The sequence below is a fragment of the Ambystoma mexicanum genome, chromosome 3q (assembly GCF_040938575.1).
Source record: "Ambystoma mexicanum isolate Mex_15411 chromosome 3q, UKY_AmexF1_1, whole genome shotgun sequence".
NCBI classification, from domain to species: domain Eukaryota; kingdom Metazoa; phylum Chordata; class Amphibia; order Caudata; family Ambystomatidae; genus Ambystoma; species Ambystoma mexicanum.
Genome location: NC_090926.1, coordinates 145,709,522 through 145,730,426, shown reverse-complemented (window position 1 = coordinate 145,730,426; position 20,905 = coordinate 145,709,522). Strand labels below are relative to the sequence as shown.

The window sequence follows — 20,905 nt, the reverse complement described above, 5'->3', positions numbered from 1 at the left end:
CCATTTCACAACTAAAACACAGGATATCCTGTCCTCACTCTCCTCTACCTCCATCCCTACTACCTCACCTGTTCTCAGTCCTCCCTTAGCCCCCCTCTCTAACTCTCCCTTACTCTCCTCCTTCTTGCCCATTGCACCGGATGAGGTCTCTAAAGTTGGCCACTCTATGAAAATTTCCTCCAAACAGGTGCTCGCCTGCTCTTCCAGAACGATCAAGGACACTTTTTTGTACCTTGCTCCTGCCTTTGCTGACTTCTGTAACTGATCCTTTACCACTGACTGCTTCCCACTACCCCTCAAGCACTCCCTTGAACACCCTCTCCTAAAAAAGGCCATCTGCCGACCCTTCTTGCCCAGCCAAGAGTCGCCCTATCTCCACTATCCACCTCCTGGGCAAACACTTGGAGAGGTTGGTCATCTCCCAATTGATCCACCACACTTAATCTGTCGGTTGCCTCCATGACCACCAGTTTGACTTCAGAGCATCCAGAGGCACAGAACACCCGTGAAGACCTGCTCTCAAATCTTGATTCCAACTCTCCTTCTGTTCTCTTTCTCCTCGATCTTTCCTCTGCCTTTGACACAGTCAATTATTCCATCCTCATTAAACGGCTTTGTGATACCCTTGGCATAATGAACCTTGCACTGGATTGGCTGACTTCCTTCCTATCTAATTGACCTTCCCAGGTACAACTGGACCCTTCCCTCTCCTGCATCTCAGTCTCTATCTGCAGCATTCCTCAGGGCTCTATCCTCTCGCTGTGGCTCTTAAACATCTACCTTGCCCCTCTGGACCACTTGATCTCCTCCTTCTCTCCTCACTGCCAGTGTTATGCTGATGACAGTCAGCTCGCCTTCAAGCTTCCTTCCACTAGCCCCTCTTCTTCCTCTCTCATTCCTGACTGTCTGACTGCTATTCGGGCATGGTGCATGGCTAACAATCTCTCCCTTAATGTCGGTAAGACTGAGATCCTTCTAATTGGGACCCCTGCTCCCTATTTCTTTCCCACTCTATGGCTGCCCTCCTTGGGTCCTCTCCTCTCACGATCCTGTGAGGCCAAAACCCTTGGTGTCATCTTTGACTCCTCTCTCTCCTTCTCCCCTCACATCATGGACCTTGCCAAGAAGGCCCACTTTCAGCTTCACCTCCTCCGAGGCATTCTCCATTTTCTCCCCTTCCTCCAGAAACTCAATGTGTCTAGAGCTCTGGTCGTCGCTAGGCTGAACAACTGCAATAGCCTCTTCCTCAATCTGCCTCTTTCCTCCCTTCTCCCCCTTCAACTAATCCAGGATGGGACTGCAAGACTTATCCTTGGCCTGAAGCCCAGGGACCGCATCTCTCCAGCCCTAAAATCTCTCCACTGGCCTCCGGTGGTTGCGAGGATCAAAATCAAGGCCCTCTGCATCATCCACAAGTCTTTCTGGGGCCTGGAACCCCGCTATATCCAACTCTCTCTCTCTAAGTACCCTCCTTCAAGAGCCTTTTGTTCCTCTAGCTCCAACTCTGCAGATCAGATGTTTTTTTCAGGCAGAGAGTGGGGGGTAGATCTCTCTCTTCGGCAGGTGCCTCCTTCTGGAATGGCCTCCCTGCCCCTCTCAAACCCTGCTTTTCTCTACTTCCTTTCCTTTTGGCCTCCCTTGCTAATGTCCCCATCTGCCGCTGCGACTGGCGGCCTGATCCCTCATGAGTCTTACAGGTTCCTGGCTCTCCTTGACCAGTCTATACCAGCACTGCCCTTCTGGGGCCCCCTGCCTGACTAGCCTGGTGGGTTGGGCATCCCTCCTGAGTCCACCCCCGTCCTTGCACTTAGACAGTGGTCCACCCCCAGCATCCCTGGCACTTATCCCATTGGGCTCCCCTCAGCACTTGCCTAGCCCCTGCCCCCTGCATTCTATGAAGTCCCCCCTTTTTGCACTTCTCGTTACTACACTTGCATGATCCGAATGTCCCAAGGCCTAGTAGGTCCGTTATTGTTATTATCTCCCCTGTCCCCCCAACCCCTTTTTTGTCTTGTGGCACGTGGAAATCCCATTTGTTGTATAGGCGCCTTATAAATATTGAATAAATAAAATTAATTCAAAATATATATTTTTGTACTTTTTTTAATAGAGGGAGGTGACTGATTACGGGTCAGCCCCCTCTCTAAAGAATTGCTTATAACTTCTGTTCCGTAGTGGATCTAACATTAAAAATGGTTGATCTTACCAAATCTAAAAAATATGCATTGAAATGAATGACCTTGCTTTACAACATTTTGTTGAGGGGGGCGGGGGTGGGTGAGGCGCAGTGCCCCTCGTTTGCAGCCAAATATTTAAGCACATTTGTGAGATGTAACAAAAATAATGCCTGATCATACCTGGTCTAACGAAGATCTAACAAATGACATACATTTTAGTACTATTTTTGATTAGGGAGGTAACTAGCTTACTACGGGTTAGCCCCCTCTCTAAATAATTGCGTATAACTCCTGTTCTGTAGCAGATCTAATCAATATCTAACAAATGACATACATTATTGTACTATTTTAGATGGGGGGGTGACTAGCTTTCTACGTGTTAGCCCCCCCCCTCTAATTGGCCATAACTCCTGTTCTGTAGCGGATCTGACATTAAAGGTTGATCCTACCGGATCTAAAGAATCTCTAACAAATTACATAGATTTTGGTCTATTTTTTGATTTAGGTGGGGCTAGTTATGGGTTAGCCACCCCCGCTGTAGAACAACTTATCAATCCTGTTCTGTAGCAGATCTAACATCATATAAAGTTAATCAAATCGGATCCAACAGAGATCTAACAAAATAGATAATTTTCTTTAAACGATCATGAAGCGTGGGGGGTCCTAACCCGGGTGATGTAAAAGCCCCCCCCCCACTCCCATTAATACATCATGCAAACACATAATTGGTGCAATTAGCAGCGCAGGAAATAGCAGAAATGTGGCGTGACAGGGGGCCTATTCACTGCTCTTCATTTCCAGCTGCGGGTTTGCGCGTGCGCGTGGGAGGGGAACTTGGGGCAGGGACTGCGCCGCCTACAGAAAGTGGTTAGTGCCTTCACGAGCCAGTGTTACTTACTGTACCTGTACCTGCTTGATACTTAATTAGCAGCCGCCAGTACATCTAAGCTGTTATCAGGTGAAAACGAGCCAGAAAGGATTGGCTGCCTTTTGTGCTAATCCCTGCCTACCTACAGCCCAACAGCGCCAGTGCCGGAGAGCTGCAGGCTTTCCATTCAGGGAATAATCTTTCAAACGGAAACAAAGCCACCTCAACGTGTTTTCTTCAGCGTGTCTGTTGCGTTCTTCTCTTTCAGCAGTGAGATCATATGGGGGCGATTTCTATCGCCCCCCCGCCCCCGCCTTATCCTTCTGGGTTGTAGCATTTATATTTACCTGTGTTACCCTTGGTATTGTTTTTACAAAATCTTGATCAAATTCTGTACCTGTAACAGCGCCTCAAAGCCTACGGGTTGTACGCGCGCTATACAAATAAAATAAATAAATAATGTAGGATGGGGCCTTTTGACTGGCAGTGCTCTGGCCCATGCGTCACACGGAGAGGGTAGGGTGATCAGGGTAGGGTGATCTGATGCTGTGTCGATCACTGGAGCGCGCTTTGAGCATTTTTCTCTTTGGGAATTCAATCTGGGACGCAGCACTGCAGTTCTCTACGAAGAACCCAAAACGCCATGAAGTACAGCTGTTAAATAGAAACTTGGGTGCTCAAAAGTCACCTGTAAATATGGCACTTGCCACATGACTTAAATCCAGCTCCCTCCATTCAAAGTGTGTGGGGATAGCGCCATCATGTGGAAAGTAGTAGAAAATGCACCTATGTCTTATGAAGCGCGCCTTTCAGCAGCCTAGGAGAAGCACCGTTTTGTGCAGTCTCAGAGGTTGTACTAGTTCCTGGCTTCTGTAGTTTGAGTGTCTCTACTTCCACGGTTACATGGCCACTCTCAGCGTCGTAATGGTGCCCACTGTTACCGCATCTCACAAATAACAAATGCACCCTTTGTCCTTCCTCTGCAGAGCTTCCTGTTGAAACGGAGCGGCAACTCCCTGAATAAGGAGTGGAAGAAGAAGTACGTGACGCTGTCGAGCAATGGAGTGCTCTTTTACCACCCCAGCATTAACGTAAGTCCACTGCTGGGCGCGCCTTTGTAAAAGCACGGAAAGGGTAAAGGACGGCCGCCGCTTGCTGGCCAAAGCCAGAGTTTTAGCCAAGCTGCATCTCCTTCATTTTGAGGAATCTTTCATATTTGGTGTTTTAGAAGGGTCAGATCAGGGCACTGGCTGGCCACTACAGACTAGTAACTCAAATATGTACTTTAGGACATATCCGCCCCCATGTTCGCTTCCTCCTCCATTTGAATAGCGTACAGGCGCAGCATTAAATGGAAGCGTGAAAGTGAGGCGTAATGCTTTTACGCCTCCATATAACGTATTTTGGTGCACTTACTAGATAAGGGAGGGGCACAGGGCGAAGATGACATTGCCGTCCTGCTCGTCCTGCTCGCATCCTGTGTCTTGTGAGTGCGCCTCGTTGTGCGCCTGCGAGAGATTTTCCGTTGCTGCATACAGCAAACCGATTCCTATGCGATCCGCCTCGCATTATGCGGCCGCGCGCGTATGTTTCCACGTGCTGGGGTGCGAAAATCAAAGAGCAAAAGCGAGTTTGCCCCGCCTTTACTCTTTCCGTGTACCCTCCGCCTGGTGGACATTTAAAATTGCACGCATGGGAGCACACGACATGCACCTTAATGTTTGTGCTTCACTGCATGCCATGTATGCATTATTTGTCTGTTACTGCTACTCCTTCCTATTCCTTTTCCTCTGACTCCTCCTCTCCTTCCCTCTCCTCCTCTCCTTCTTCTTCACCATCTCCTTCCTCCTCCTCCTCCCCTCCCCTTCTTCTTTTCTTCATCATCACCTTCTTCTTTTTCCTTCTCTAGGTCTTCTTCCTCCTCCTCCTCCTCCACTGCTTCTCCCTCAACTGCTTCTTCTTACTTCCCCTTCTCTCCTCCTTCTGCTTCCTCCTCCTCTCCTTCTTCCTCCTCCTCCTCTCCTTCTTTTCTTCATCATCACCTTCTTCTTTTTCCTCCTCTAGGTCTTCTTCCTCCTCCTCCTCCTCCACTGCTTCTTCTTCCCCTCCTCTCCTCCTTCTGCTTCCTCCTCTTCTCCTTCCTCCTCCTCCTTCTTCCTCCTCCCCTCCCCTTCTTCTTTTCTTCATCATCACCTTCTTCTTTTTCCTCCTCTAGGTCTTCTTCCTCCTCCTCCACTGCTTCTCCCTCAACTGCTTCTTCTTACTTCCCCTTCTCTCCTCCTTCTGCTTCCTCCTCTTCTCCTTCTTCTTTTCTTCATCTTTTCTTCATCATCACCTTCTTCTTTTTCCTCCTCTCAGTCTTCTTCCTCTTCATCCTCCTCTGCTTTTCTTCTTACTTGCCCTCATCTCATTCGTCCTCCTCCTCTCATTCTTCTTATGTATTATTGTTACTGTCATCATTATGTGTATTAAATTCTTTATTAAAAGTAATGCTAGTCTTATTCGTGTTTACTATTTTCACGGATCAAAATGAGTGTTCCCATTATCATTGCTATTATTAATATTATTCGTGTTATTATTATGTGTGTGAGCTGGTCCAGGTGACAGGATAGTGATTCATCTGGTAGGTGTTTATGTAGCTGTTACGAGGCCACGGGTTTTTTGATATTCCTAAATATTTTAGAGCTGACGATAATGAGCAAAGGGTTTATTACTCCTAGTGCTAGAAATGGGGAAAAATAGTACCGGCGTTACCCTTTCCTCGTTGGCCCTCCAAGGGGCACTGTGGAGGAAGGGGCGGATCCGAGGGGCATGGTCCCAGTCCTTTTTGCAACACAGGATCTCTCCATGGAGCCCAATCCTGGTGATTTGCATAAAAGCAAAGAGCATTATGGGAACATACGATCTGCTCTGAAGCGACGCAGTATTGAGCAACCCGCGCTTCAATGAGCAGACTGCTTTCAGAAGGCTGGGCAGAAATTTGCTTGTTGAAACGCGAATTGTGATAACTCAGCTTCAGAACAGTTCTGGGAGAGTCCTGTGCTAGCCCCTAAGTCTGGGGACAGGAGCAGAACAGATCTGGGAGTGTCCTGTACTAGCCCCTGGGCATGGTGATGGAAGCAGAACAAATCTGGGAGTGTCCTGTGCTAGCCCATGGGTCTGGGGACAGGGCAGCGCTCTGGCAAGAAAGGTTTTGCCAGAGCGCCGCTCCGTTTTATGACAGCCCATTTCCTCTGTTGATTACTCCACATTAGTACCCAGCGCGGCAAAAAAAAGAAAAACGCTTCCCCGTGGTTGGCTAGATTCCTAGCCTTACTGCATGGAAATCCCGATCCTGCAACGGCATGCAGCTTGCTCCCATTTCCAACAGCATTTTCGTTCCGGAATTATGGCCTCCCTGGAAACAGAATATGGACTATGCGTTTTGTTCGCAGTGGCCATTTTAAATAAAACATTTAAAACTTTTTTTTCCAGCTACGAAACACAAGGCGTCTCGCAGCTGGGGAAAAATAAACATTAGTACCCTGGTCTAACAGGCCCGGGTACTAACGACAATATGCCCCTCGACTGTGGGCCATTACAGCATAAGGTAGTGCCCCAGGGACCGTCGTGGACCGTCGTTATGGGCCACGGGGCATTACCTTGTTTGGTAATGTCCAGCAGTCTCCGGGCATATTGCTAAATTTGAACCCTACAAGAGGGTGCTGGACAATCAGGAAGCTCGGAACACAGGCTGTATTTTCTGGTATAAGCCCACGTTCCGAGCAGCCTGAGTGGTGCTGGCCTGGCCCCTTCCTTTTTCACTTGCCCTTTACGCTCACCTCTTAGCACCCGCGTAGCTCATACGTGGGTGCTAAGGGGGTGTATTAAAAAGGAATCTTACCCTGCAGCCCAGCGCTGCGCTTCTCTTACCCAGCCAGCTTTCTGTGTTGATGACATCACGGTCATCAACACAGCTAATGGACTAGAGAGGTACTAGATGGCGCCAGAGCCACAAAGTTAGATATATTTAAAAAAAGATTGCATTTGCTAATGGTGATATAACCCTTTGGGGTGGGCCGTTTGTAATAGGCCGCTGCTCTCAACGCAACAGAAACCGCAATGCCGACAATACCGCAGAATGTATCTGTGCAGCAAAATAACTGAATCGGGCCCCGGGTTGGCAAGCTGGACACGGGTGCAAAATTTCACACCACTGCTTGGAAAGTGGGGTGTTTTCCAATCCAACGTTAAGAGAAGGGTGACGTTGAGCCCAAGATGGGGCTCTTTGCCATTGTGCATGGCCCTCGTGGGGCCTCAGTCAGATATTGGGTTCGGTTTGGGCGCATTATATATGAAAAAGGGATGCTCGTGAACGAGAAAAGTTCTAAGACGGCCTCAGGTGACGAGCAACGCTTTAAGGGAAGATGCGCAGTCGCCCTCCTGGGAAAGCTTGTTGGCAGTTTGAACCATTCCTTTGTGGAACAGGCTCCCTTCAGATGTGAAAGGTGCACTTCACATTCATACTTTCAGTTTAGGTCAGCCTCATTTTGAGGCTGGTTTATGCTATTAGTGATATACTGACATGGATTTGCTGCCAAAAGTGATTAAGAGCTGACACTGGAGTGGGCGCGACTGTGATATTTGGGTACAGGAACCTGGTTTTGGTTTCTTCTTTTGGTCAAGAATGGCAAAAGTTGCAGCTAGCATTGTTTGCAAGCGCCCCATGGAGCGCGCAACGAAAGTGGCCAGGCTCAGTCCATTCCAGGAACCCTGTGTCTTCTTTCCACTCTAACAACTTTGTAGCTAAGTAACCATCCCTGAAAAGGGTGAATGTCCAATCCAAACAGCTGCTCCAAAGAGAGGAGTTCCGCACAGCGCTTAAGATCTGGGATGGCAAGACAAAGTGCGCTCTGGTGCAGGAAGAGCCCTGCCGAGCTGCAAATTAGCATCTCTTTGAGGACCCACCAGGATGAGCCGCTGAAGCGTTGGCTTTGCATCGCTTTTTTGGTTGTGCGGGATCCCGCCTGATCTGATGACATAAGTCTTACGTAGGTTCTATGCTAAGGCGATCCACCGAGCCCAGTTCCGCACCAAGGTGTCTTTTGTGCGATTCAGTAGCTGAGCGCATCATGGGAGGGAGATTGCATTCCTCGTCTTCAAGTCAGCAAAGGGCTTAAGCGGCACAGGAATTAAAACCTGCCTGCGGAACCGAAAAGAGAGCGGTCCTGATAAATCGGAGCATTTGCGAACATGCTGCTGCTTTCCCAAGATTACTGCAGGGTGCAAGGGATACTGTCTCCTCTTTCCTCTACGGTTGGTAAGACGGCGGACGTGTCGAGGAGGATAGTTCGCTTCTCTGGTGGGAACCCAAGCTTAGAGTTGAATAGGAGCGGGACAACCTGCCGGCGAGAGATTAGTGACTATTCCAGAGCGCCGGAAAGCTTTGGTGACAGCCGGCAGGGTGGCGTGGATGCAGATGTCCCCAGGGACCCACAGGAGGTTTGTGGCCTGCATGCCTCACCTCAAATCAGCCTAACGAGCAGGCTCCAGTAGGCCCTAATTGGCAAAGTATCTGGGTCTCATGAGATGGCCAGCCAAGGCTTTGGATGTTCACGTCTCGCAAATTGCTGGCCCGAGCGAGGGGGACAGAACCATAGATGTGATGCTGAAGGACCCTAAAGTGGACCAGCCCTTTCTGCCTTTTGGGACTTCTTTTATAGGCCCACATGCTGAGATCTGAGAGAACCCAGTGTCTTTCCTGGCTTTCAATAGGAAAGATTAAATAAATGCAAGCCTCCAGGCCATCAGGGAGTTAGTGGCTAACACTGGTGAGTCATCCCGGGACATTATTCAGGCTGGCCTGAACATTGTGGACTCAGTGGTGAGCGACTATGAGGTGCCATGGGTCGTTGTGGTCATCGTGCTTCACACCTCATGCCCAGGCCAACATTGTGGATATACCCGTTCAAAGGGACACACTCTTTGGCAACACAGTGCATTACATCATGGACACTTTTAAGTAGTAGAGCCAGACTCCTATGTCCCTGCCAAGCCACCTGCAAGCATGTCTTCATGCCACAGAGGTACAGGTAAGTCTGCCATCCCCCCAAACCCCCAAACCCATGAGGGGACGGAAGTACCGTAAACCACCAGGCAACAGGAGGCGGCTAAATAAGCCTGCAGCTTCTCAGGAGGCGGCTGCCCTGGGAAACCTATCCTCAGTCCATGCTTTACAGATGGGGGCAGGAAGGGGGAAGAGGTCAAGGAGTGGGGAGTGTTGCCCACGGACCAATGGGTTCCGAAGACTGGGAAAGAATGTTAGTGGTCACTTCAAGACTTGTACCCCAGAAAGCTTCCGCGACAATGAAGGCTGACGCGTTACCAGGCGAAGGTACTCCCGGAAGTCGAGCCGTAGAAAAGTTGCTCAGAACAGAAGATTTCACTGGGTTTTACTCAAGATATAGGCCCCTGGCATAGAGAGAGAGATGGGCAAACGGAGGCCCATTTTAGAGCTATGGGGCATCAATAGGTACATGAAAAATTAAAAATGGTGGCATGGTCCCAGATTTTGGAGGCTCTGATTCAGGGCAATGGGATGGTAACACTGGTCGTCTACAGTGTGTGTTTTGATGTCCCAGTCTCACACAGAGTACCTGCGGTAGCTGGCCATTGGGCAGCACTGGCATTTCGTAGTATTGGCCTTCAGCCTACCATCAGCACCGAGTATCTTCAACAAAGTGGTGGGAGTCATAGCAACCCACTTGCGGCGTCTGGCAGGTGTGGATCTATTCCTCAACGATTGGATGGTGAAATTGTGAAGTCGGGAGGTGGTGCTTTCAGAGCTTCAATAAGCGACCTTGTTGTGACACGGTCTGGGTTACTCCTTGAAACTCAAAGGGTTGCATTTGGTCCAAATCATGCAGCAGTCATTCCTTGGAGCAGTGCTGAACACAACGTTGATGAAGGCTTTACCCGCCAGCTGGGAGTTTTCAGGCAATCTGGTTGACTCTGGCCAGCTTCAAACCCGGAGTCCTGCTGGCATCTGGAGCATTTCTGAGTGTGCCCAGCCTGAGGGCCCAATGTTTTCTTCCGGTTCCTCGGGCAGGTTGCCTATGCGGGGGGTGCAGCGATGGAAGCGCAGGCTTAGGTGGAATCAGCTGACTGGGTCCTTGGAGGACAGGCTGTTGTTAGTTGTGGGCCTAGTGTGGGACATGATTTGGTGGAGCAGAAAGTGGAGGATCGCGGAGTCTTTGGCTCTGGCAATTTTTCACAATATGCTTTCACGATGTGCTGGGCTGTGCATGTCAACGATTTAGACCTTTGAGAGAGGTGGCGAGAGAGAGAAAGGAGACTCTATGTATGAGCTGAGGCGGAGGCCAATTGGCCTCATCCTTTGTGCTTTTCATTCGCAGGGGCAGGGCAAGAGAATGACTGCTTTGCCATTTGCATGACCACCATGCGGTATGTGAACAAGTATGTGGTGCGGGGACCCTGAAGTGATGTAGGAAGGCAACGCTGTGTTGGTCTGGCTGACTTCCAGGGGTTTCTTGGTCCAGGCCTTCCACCTTTGCACGGGATGGCAATTAGAGGGTGGACACTATCGGCAGGAAATGGTTAATGTCTGACAAGTAGTCGCTGCGCCGGTAAGCAGTGGACTGCCGCTTCAGAATGTGGTGTGTTCCACAGGTGAACTTGTTTGTGACACATGTCCACCACAAATGCCCTCCGTAGTGCTCCACAAAGTTTCCCAGGACGGGAGCCTTGGGTGACTCCTTGCTGATTTCGTGGGCCTTCACAAAGATGTCTGCCTTTCCTCCATTTTCCTGTTCTAGAGGAAATTCAGGTAGTACCTGGGGCAATCATCTTGGTGGCACTGAGATGGCCATAAACCGTCTGGTTCAAAGCCCTGCAGAACCTCAGCTACCGGGTGTGCTGGTGTTTCCAGAGTGAGCAAGCTGCAGGTCCTGGTAGCTGGCAGGTGATATACTCTCTTTACCAAGGACAAGGTGGCACTTTCGGTGAAACTTCCCTTTCTAACACAAGTGATCCATGAATTTCCCGTCAACCAAGAGAGCCAGCTTCCCGACGTCTTTCCTCCTCTGTACACTTCTTAAGCTGAGTGGCACTACTGGACCCGAGGAGGGCCTTGGACCTTTACATTGGCAGCTCGGATGATGGTTGGAGCAGCACTGCTGGTATGAATGCCCTCACCCAGTGCTGAGGCTCCCAGCCTGCAGGTTGGCCATTTTGAACATCAGGAATCTGCAGAGGAGGCACGGTAGCCATCAGGACCAGTCTTACCTGTGGGCTATGGAACCTCTACATCTCCTTTTTGTACATATGAGACATGAAAGATTTTTCTCAGTCATAACAAGTGGTCATGTTTCTGGGCATATACACTGGGTGACTAGTCATTATAAGGTTCACATTGAAATTGGCCCACTGAAGAAGTAGGAGGCGTTCTTGTGGATGGCTGCCTTTGAGTGGCAAACTCAACCCGTTCTCGTGCGAGCCTCTGGTGCGCTGCTGTATCTACCACTACCTTATCCAATATTAATGCCGCTGACCTGCTGGGGAGCCTCTAGATTCCACTATGGCCAATCAGCTTCTAATGAGGCCAGGCCCTTCATCATACAGAGAACCATCATCCTACGCAGAGGCGATGCTAGGGGGGCTGGACGGGGCGATAGCTCTGGGTCTTTTGGTTGTTGCCCCGGATAGAAGCTCAGGGGCTACAACCAAAAGGCTAGCTGGCCCTGGGTCCCGACAGTCCCGACAGTAGCATAGGCCCAGATCTTTTCCAGACCTAGCGCCACCCGAGATCATAAGTGCTCCTTCCCTATCCCTTCTTCTCTCCCCTCATACAGGTTCTCTTCATTCCATCCCTGCCTCTATCCAGCAATTTGTGGCCTTTCCTTGTATTCCCTTTATACAGCACGCCACTGTCTGCAACCTCTGTCCCTATATTGTTTCCTTGCCTAGTTGACCTTCTGTTTGCATGTCTCCTCTTCCCTTGTCCCAGGAATGTGAATCTCTGCCTTTTTTACTCTCCCCTCCTGTGGAGCAAGTGAGTGGTGGTCGCGCAGTATTGCCGGGAAAGCTATGAATCCGGTTGTTGTTCTTCTATGTTGTGTGTGCACTATTCGCCGCTGTGGATTGTCTGCAGCTTGACCAACTGTTGCTTTGCTTTCTCTCATGGGAAGGATTACATACACAGCAGCCACGGCAAGGAGATGGACCTTCTCAGGACAACGGTGAAGGTCCCGGGGAAGCGGCCGCCCAGAGCCATCTCCGCCTGCGGGCCCTCCACCAGCATTAATGGCCTAGTGAAGGATGTGAGTGGAGTGCAGCTCTCAGACAGCACAAGTAAGTAACACTGCAGAGGGCAACAGTTGCCGTTCCATGCCCAGACCAGCAAGGCATTGACTTAAGTAATATCCAGTACCCCGTCCCCCATTCCAAGGAACTGGACAAAAATACCATTCCACTCATTGTTCCTCATTCCACGGAGACAGCAGGACTCCTCCCTCGTGTAAAGGAACAGATGGGAATAATATTCCATTGCATGTCCCTCATTCCGTGGAACAGATGGGAATAATATACTAGGCCACTTTGTTCACTTGCATTAGCACGTAATATACACTTTGATCGCTGTCTTTGGTTAGGCTAATGTAGTCCCTTGAATTATTGTATGTTTTTATGTTGTATGTTGTGAGCGCTCTGATGCCTGTGGGCTTGCCTGTCTTGGCGCTAAATAAATAAATAAATGTCAAGCAGCTAATAGGAACACTGTTCCATTTGATTCCATCTTCTTCTTCCCAGGGACCTGATGGGAACACTATTCTATTCCTTGTAGACCATCAAAAGAGCTGGTGTGTAATATTCCATTCCATTGCCCCCATTCCAAGGAATTAATTGGATTTATGTGTCTCCGGTCCTTCATTCCAGGGAGCTGATAGGAACACAATTTGGTTGCAGATCCCCAATTCCAAAGAGCTATTGGGAACAATATATTATTATGTGTCCACTATTATCTGGAGCGAATGAGAATACTTGTCTATCCCATGTCCTTCATTGCAAAGAGCTGTTGAGAGTAAAATGCCATTCCATGTCCCTCATTCCATTAAGCAAATAGGACGACTATGGCAGTCCACACCCATCCTTCTAGGGAGCAGGGAGGGATAATATGCCATTCCATGACCTTCATCCCACAGAGCTAATGAGAATAATACTGCATTCCAGATCCCTCACCCAAGGAACGCACGGGGATAATATCCAAATCCATGTCCCTCATTCCAAGGAGAAGGCATTGCGTTCTATATCCCTCCTTCCAAGGCGCTGATGGGGTTAATGTTCCATTCTTCGTCCCTCGTACCATGCAGAAGTTCCCCTTAATAATCTGCCTTTGTTGTCACTGATCTCTTGAAGTTATGTGTGGTAATAGGCAACATGAGTGAGTCAAAGAGGTGGTGTTTTCTCATGTTTTGTGACACACATTTTGGAAGTTTTGCAATTGGTTGGAGAGAGGCCGAAGAAGGAGGATATAGCACACAGATCATTTATTGTGGCTATTAGATGGCAATTAAGCACCACTATTGCACTGAAATACAGATACGAAGGAGATGGGATGTGAGGAGGGAGACACAGCCTGTCAGTGTTGCGTAGTTATTTACCCATCAATTGACTGCCCATGCGAACCCCTATGGCCATTCCCACCCACTACCTGCACCTCCCCACCCACTACCTACACCTCCCCACCCAAAACACACCCTCATGTAATCTCTTTGAGCTAGCTTTATCATATAGTAACATCAACTGTTGTGGTGTATATGGCCTGCCAGTGTTTCTTCTAAGCAGTCCTATGAGAGTTAATTGCTTATATTGAGACGTACATGCACTACTGTGGTGTAATGAAATGTCTTAAAAAGTGCATCTTTGGCCACTTCATTTATGAGCAATATGTATGTTCTCACATATGTTCCTTGCACTGTAGTCCTGTTACAAATAACTATCGGCATAGACAATAGTTTTGTCTTTTGTGTAGGTATAAGACAGGCATTTTCCATGTACTGTCGTTATCTGCCCACATATGCATGCATTTTCGAGCTGTGGTCATCGTATTGAGAGGTATTCCAGCTGTTGTCGTCTTATGGATAGGTTGTAACATCATGGCAGTGCTTGCCAAATACCCATCGCATGCCTTTGCAATGCCTGAAGCCGATGCTGCAGAGTGAAGCAACCACTGGTTTAAGGCTACAGGGCAGAAAGCTGGAGGCGGCTCAGGGTGGGCGATAGTCACTTCTCTCCCATGTGGCTTTCAGAAGGCAACCTAGTCTCCCAGACCTCTAGCGTTCTCTTTTGATCATCTTCTGATCCGCTCACCTGCCAGTGGGTAGCTACAATCACCCACAGAAACAGACCAGACTTCGTCAGCCCAGCTGCTCTCACCTCATGGCTTGGTTTCACTCCAGGCCCTCAAAGGCACAATACTAACAAGACCCCAAGATGTCCAGATAGATACCAGTTCAATTTACCCAAAGGAAAAGAGGAAATTCAACCACATGTCACCCTCTAACATGACAGCAGCACTCCCCTTATGTGCACATCTCTATCCAGACGTGGGCTCTTGTTGCTTTGCTGCTGACATTATTGTTATCCCATTACTTCTGTATAATATGAGGTACCAGTAGTAAGGCGCGGACACAAGAGTGGCATATTTTGGGGTATTCACTTTTTTTAATAAAGAAAGTTTGGGTTAAAGGCCTATCTCTAAATCTAAGAGGGGTTTCCCTGCCTCAAAAGAACTACTGAAAACAGTCAGGATGTCCAAAAATATAGTCTGTCCATGTCACGCCCCCAAAACCTGTCTCTGTCCTTCACAATATAAACTAACAAAATGGTGCCAGGGTGATCTCACTCCAAGGAAAATAGTGTTCGTCAAGGCAACATAAATGCCAGGTGGACTGCCAAAGAAATCAAGAAGATAGTGTTCCAATACTAGGGGTTGCTACTTTCCCCTAGACTTCAAAAGGACACATGTCTTTCCAGTCCCTTCTCATACAAAACACAAAGGATTCTCCAAACAGTCAAACACATTCTCAGTCCTAGGGTTCTAAACCCCCTTGTTTCCAGCCTTCTACTTGGGTGCGAATCCCAGACTCACAATATTTGAGGGGTCTTGGGGTACTCTCCTGCCAAGACCCAGTTATCTCATAAATTGTCTTTCTTTCTTGTATAGGGCTCACTCCTGCCACTGTCATTACTGTTTATCTTTAGGATCTCAGACCCTTTAATACCTGTTCTCTCCTTTAGGTGTGGGTCCCAGACTCGCAGTGGAACCTTGGGTTTGATTGGTATACTCTCCTGCCAAAAGTACCGTTCCTTGTTTACAATCTTGATTTCATGCAGAATCTCAGACTCCCTTATACTTTCTACTTCATATGGGTGTTGGTCCCAGACTCGCAATTGCTTTCTCTTATAGCCTGGTTCACTCTCCTACCAAGCTAAGTTTTCACTTGTCGTGTATCCACTTGTCATGCATTTATTAATGACTGGGGTATCTACCCCCACTGCTTCTCCATATTTCTCTTAGTGTATAAGTCCACAATATTCTCTGACTCTCATTTGGTCCTTTCTGTGCTTCACCCAGCTTCCCCGGACCTCCTGTCAATTCCCACCAGCCTGCGTACCTTCATTTTCGGTTTGCGTCTTCTGGGTGGGGGAATTCTGTTTCGAGGCTACGGTAGCCCTGGGACTTGCTCTCAGTTTGGTTGTTCTTGCACAGCGTCCCGTGTCCTTCTCGCAGGCAGCTCTCACTTCAGCATTGCTGTGGTTACGGTAAGACGTCCCTGCATCTATTCTGTACGCAAGCTTCCGAATAGCCGGCTCCCATGCTCTGCTCGCTCTCTTTTCTTCCTCGGAAAACAGTGTCTCATTTCCATGTCAGTTTTGCATCTCTGTTCTCTGCTTCATAGTCGACAGCTTTGCTTTGCCGGCAATACCTGCCCGGAGGCATTCTCCTCTGGCTTTCAGCTGTCTTACGTTTAAACTCCTGCATTGGGAAAAGGAGCTGTCTTGAATCAATCAGATTTGCTAAAGGACTAAACTGCCCGAGTGACCTTCATTCTCGCAGTCCTCTTCTTCGTCTCGGTACATGGTTTCAGATGTAATAAGTCAATGTCAATACTAGATAGATCTTTAGTCTGAATGAATGAATTAGTTGGATTGGTTTCACAATAAAATATACCAGTTCTATCAGGACTAATGGAAGGGGAATTCCTAAAAAGGGGTTGAAGGACTTTCAGCTGGGTAATACAACATCTTTTAAAGATGGCCATCCCTAGTCCCATAAGGGTCTTCATCTCCCAGGTGATCCCCCCGACCCACTTGTACACCACCCCAAGGTGGAAATATTGTACTGTGGACACACCGCCCTGGCCCAATGGGAAAGGCCCCCCCAGGGAAGAAGGGACAGGCATCCTCAGATTCATCACAATTCCTCACAATATCTACTGTCATTTATGCTTTTGTGCTGGTATGCAATTCCTAAATCCTTCACGCCGACTCATGGACATCAGAAATGTTGAATGACAAACTTTTATGAATTGTTTTAATAACTTATTTGCCTAAATGAATGCAGAAAGGTAAATCCAAAATGTGGCTAGAATCATATTGCACATCCATCGCGAACCAAACTCGGGTATTAAAAGCCCCCAAAAGATGAGAAAACAAAGTGCACAAACCCGCCGTCTGCGGTGAAGGGGATAGTACCAAAGGTGAGCCCTCAGATTCTCCACCTCTGCCCATGGGCACCACTCAGATCAGCAAGTAATAAAGTGGGGCGAGGATGTGAGGGTTTCATGTGCAACTGGTCTAGGGCATGGGGCATTGCGGAAATCCCAAGCTCTTCAGCTAGGTCTTTTGAGGTGTTTAGCCAGTCCTGGCATTTTAGCTGACATGAATTTGCTCTGTGTTCTTTTTATTTTGTGTTGGTCTACAGTTCCAAAATGCAAATCTGTGTGCAGTAAAAGGCTGGCACTGGCTGTACACCTTACCTGGAAGGGACAACCTAAGCTCTTCAGGCCCTCCGGTAACAGAATGGTGATTGTTCACAGCAGAAGACTATGATTTTGAAAAAATGAAGCAAATGGTCACCAGGTTCAACAGTCGTGCAAGACTAAGGCCTTCATGCATTTATATAGACCCTTGTGAGTCCACATTTGGATGGCTCTTAATGTGCAATTACCATGAAACGCTGTAGTGAACGGTAGGGGTTGGAATGGTATGGGAACGCGCATTACAGTCACCACATGCATATTCGTGTGGCCTGACCTTTGACCTTCATTTCTAATAAGCCTTTTGTATATTCACTTCGATCTTTGAACACGTGTATCGCTACCCACCGTTGGCATGAATGCCCTGATTACTTGCCAGTAACCTTCATTTACACAATGCCACATCTTCCTCATCACCTTGTGAAGTATGCCAGCACACAGCGGCGAGCTTGTGGTAGTTCCACCCCTTGTTCCTCCTGTGATAAATCAGCGGCGGGTTAGAGAGATTACTTGGGCCCCTGTCGGAAAACCTGCATAAGGTGACACCCACTGGTTATATTTTTGTAAATTGGTTATTTATAAAGCGCTTAATACCCAGAGGGTTCTAAGCGCGAACCCGGGGATCGAACCTGTGTTGCTCCGTGTCGTCTTGCTTACAAGGCGAGCACGTTGCCCCTGAGCTATCCTCCCTTAATCTAGTTGCACAAAAACCAGGCTACCTGCTGAACCATTGACTCTGATTATTAACAGCCCCCTTTTAACGCATTCAATCTCTCCCTCGTTGTCCCCCCGTTTTTCCCTGCATAGGATTGTTCACCCCTTAATCTCTCATGCGCCCCCATCCACCATTACCCATAGTCCTGTACTGGCTAGAAGTGATTTGGCTTTCTAAACATTCCAAACTATGCTTCGTTTTTTTTTTTTTTGCATTTTGGGGAAAATATTCTCAAGAATACTTGGCTTAACAATAACGCCAAACAAAAGCGAGAACCCCCCCAGATTGGAACAGTGTGATCGGGAAGGGGAACATGTTACATACACTCAGAATGCCGCACCCCTGCTCCTACACGAGCCTCTGCAGCACCTCTACTATATCACGGTAGGGTAAAGGAGCACCTCTCGCAGCTGCCTGGCAACTGTCCGTGCTGGAAACTCCCCTCACTCATGCCAGGAGGCTAGACTACTCCCTGCTGATTGAGCCTGCAAGGAGAGAGCCGAGGGATATTGCCATGGACCGGGTAGGGTTGTGTAGAAGGCCTTTTTTCTTCTGGTGGCCTGAGACAAGGGCAGTGAAGAGGTTGCTGTCCTTGCAAAAAGCACAGGTATATTCAGTGGCTCTTGGATCATCGAGAGGGTGCATACCTTCCGAGGATGGAGACAGGGAAAAAGACAGGGAGGAGAGGCTCGTGTGACTTGAGGAACGGAGAGGCCACATTGGGGAGAAACGAAGAGTTCAATCAAAGGCTGGGTCCCCATCTAGAAATGGAAAGTAGTAAGTAGGACACATGATCCCCCCACAAGTCTACTAGAGGTAGCCGCCACCAAAAGGCAAACCATGCCAGAAAGGAATCCAAGAGGGGCTGGCGACGCGTCTCCAATGGAGGTTCCTGGAGTGGCTGCAGGAGCAATGAACGATCCCAGGGAGGAACATAAAGAGGCCCAAGGTCTAGCAACAAAGACACACCAAAGAAAGATTGCTAATTGGATCCCCTCGCCCAAGTCCTCCACAAAAGCCAAAATGCCCGGATAGTTGCGTGCATACGTCAGAGATGTACAGCCCTGTCAATAATGCCATGAAGGAAGGGGAGGATGTGGCCAGTGGGGGAGAAGGTAGCGTACAGAACCCTTTTAGAGAAGCAAAGACAAACTCATCCAGTGGTGGTCCTATGACCTGAGCATGCGCACCCTCCTCGAGCCCTGGAGGAAAGTGCACTAGAGGAACCTATGGAGAGGCCCGTCCCTGTGGGGCCCGTGGGGACTTACAAAAAGAATGACTACTTGATATTGATGGGAACTTAGGGTGTCATGGGAATTGTGGCAAGGCATACAATAGGCACCTTAGCTAGGGGAGGGAGCTGACAGCCCATCCACATCCTACTGGGGTCATGTTTTGGTCACAGAAAAAGGGGAGTTTGGTGTTGAGTGAAGAAGCAAAAGAATCTTGTGAACCAACAACCCCAGAGCTTTGCACACGTCTGAACAGGCTTTGGCGAGCAGAGAGGGGTCTTGATAGGGCAGGAACACATGGCTCAGGCTGCCGGCTAACATGTTCCCTCAGGAGATCGACTACTGTGCAGGAAGCTAGGTGATCTTTCTGCGCAGCGGCCTATCTGAAGTGCAAAGGAGTTGAGGTTACTGTGACAGACCGCAACAGGTTTGTTTAAATACCCTTCTACAGTAACATTGCCTGCTCTGACCCGAACATAAGAGATGGAAATAGCTCTGAGTCCTCTCCAGAAATGGAAGGATTCTGTCCCTACACATTTCCCATGGATGGAGGGAAACCCCCTGGTTGGTCTCCAACCCACTAGACTTGCACCCACACTAGTGGGTATTGATGAAGGGTGAAAGAGGGTGCCTGTTCCCAAATGTCCTGAGATTAGCCCCCACTGATGGCTGTGAGCGAAAGAGTGTGTGCGAGAAAGAGGAGAGAGAAAGAGCGATTTAGAGAGGGAGAGGGAGAGGGAGAGGGAGAGGGAGAGAGAATGGACTCAGAGTATAAATCTAAAACCTCTGTGATGCAGGGGACCAAAGGGCCAGAATATGTTTAACCAATGCTGCTCTCTGCCCCAACTTTCAGTGCTTTGCGGATGACACTCAGCTCATTTTCAGGCTGCCTTTGGCCACTTCTTCTCCATTTCTCATCACCGACTGTCTGTCTGCCATCCAGGAGAGGTGTTCCGCCAATGACCTCTGCCTTAATGCCAGTAAGCCTGAGATTCTCCTCATCGGCACACCCGCTCCCTCCTTTCCTGTCGCTCTCTGGCTGGCCTCTCTTGGCCCTCTTCCTGCTCCCACCTGCGAGGCTAAAAACCTCTGGGTCATCTTCGACTCTACACTCTCCTTCTCCCCTCACATCTCTGATATCTCTAAGAAGTCACACTACCAGCTGCACCTCCTCAGAGGTATTCCTCCTTTCCTCTCCTTCCCCCAGAAGCTCACTGTCTCCAGAGCTCTGGTTCTCTCCAGGCTGGACTATTGCAACAGCCTCTTTCTAAATCTGCCTGCCTCTACTCTCCGCCCTCTACAATTCATCCAGAACAGGACTGAAAGACTTGTCCTTGGCCTCAAGCCCAGGGATCGTATCTCTCCAGGACTGACATCTCTGCACTGGCTCCCAGTGGCTGCAAGGATTAAGTTCAAAACCCTCTGCATTGTCCACAATGCCTTCTGGGGCCTGGGACCTCAATACCTTCAAATCTCTCTTCCTAAATATCTTCCTTCTCAAGCTCTACGCTCATCTGCCTCGAACTCCCTCAGGGTCAGTCGCTTCTCCAAGCAACGAGTTGGGGGTAGATCTCTTTCTTTGGCAGGGGCCTCCCTATGGAAAACAACCTCCCTGCCTCCCTGAAAAGCACCTCAAAACCTTTCTATTTTCTTCTGCTTTTTCTCCTCCTCTCCCCTGTTGACCTCCTGGCTGAAACTGAAACTGCACTGGTTACCTGGCCACCCTCTGATCCTGGGCCCAGGCTCCCTCTCCTGACAGTCGCACACACTTGCACTGCCTGCCTGGGAACCCCCGCACTTGGGGATTTTTTCTGTATCCCTGCAGTCCCACTACCAGCACTTGTCAACTGATGTCTGCACTTACCTTTGCACTTGCC

The 20,905-nt window shown here is 48.9% G+C and overlaps 1 protein-coding gene across 3 annotated transcripts in view; it reads left to right on the top strand.

Annotated features, from left to right (window-relative positions):
* Window positions 1-20,905, top strand: part of AGAP2 (ArfGAP with GTPase domain, ankyrin repeat and PH domain 2) — a 1,175,901-nt gene that overhangs the window by 1,094,881 nt on the left and 60,115 nt on the right. For all 3 annotated transcript variants that reach the window (XM_069653347.1, XM_069653346.1, XM_069653345.1), the window contains exons 10-11: window positions 4,032-4,136; window positions 12,231-12,393. In XM_069653347.1, the coding sequence (XP_069509448.1) occupies window positions 4,032-4,136; window positions 12,231-12,393 (268 nt within the window). The remainder of the gene's footprint in view (window positions 1-4,031; window positions 4,137-12,230; window positions 12,394-20,905) is intronic.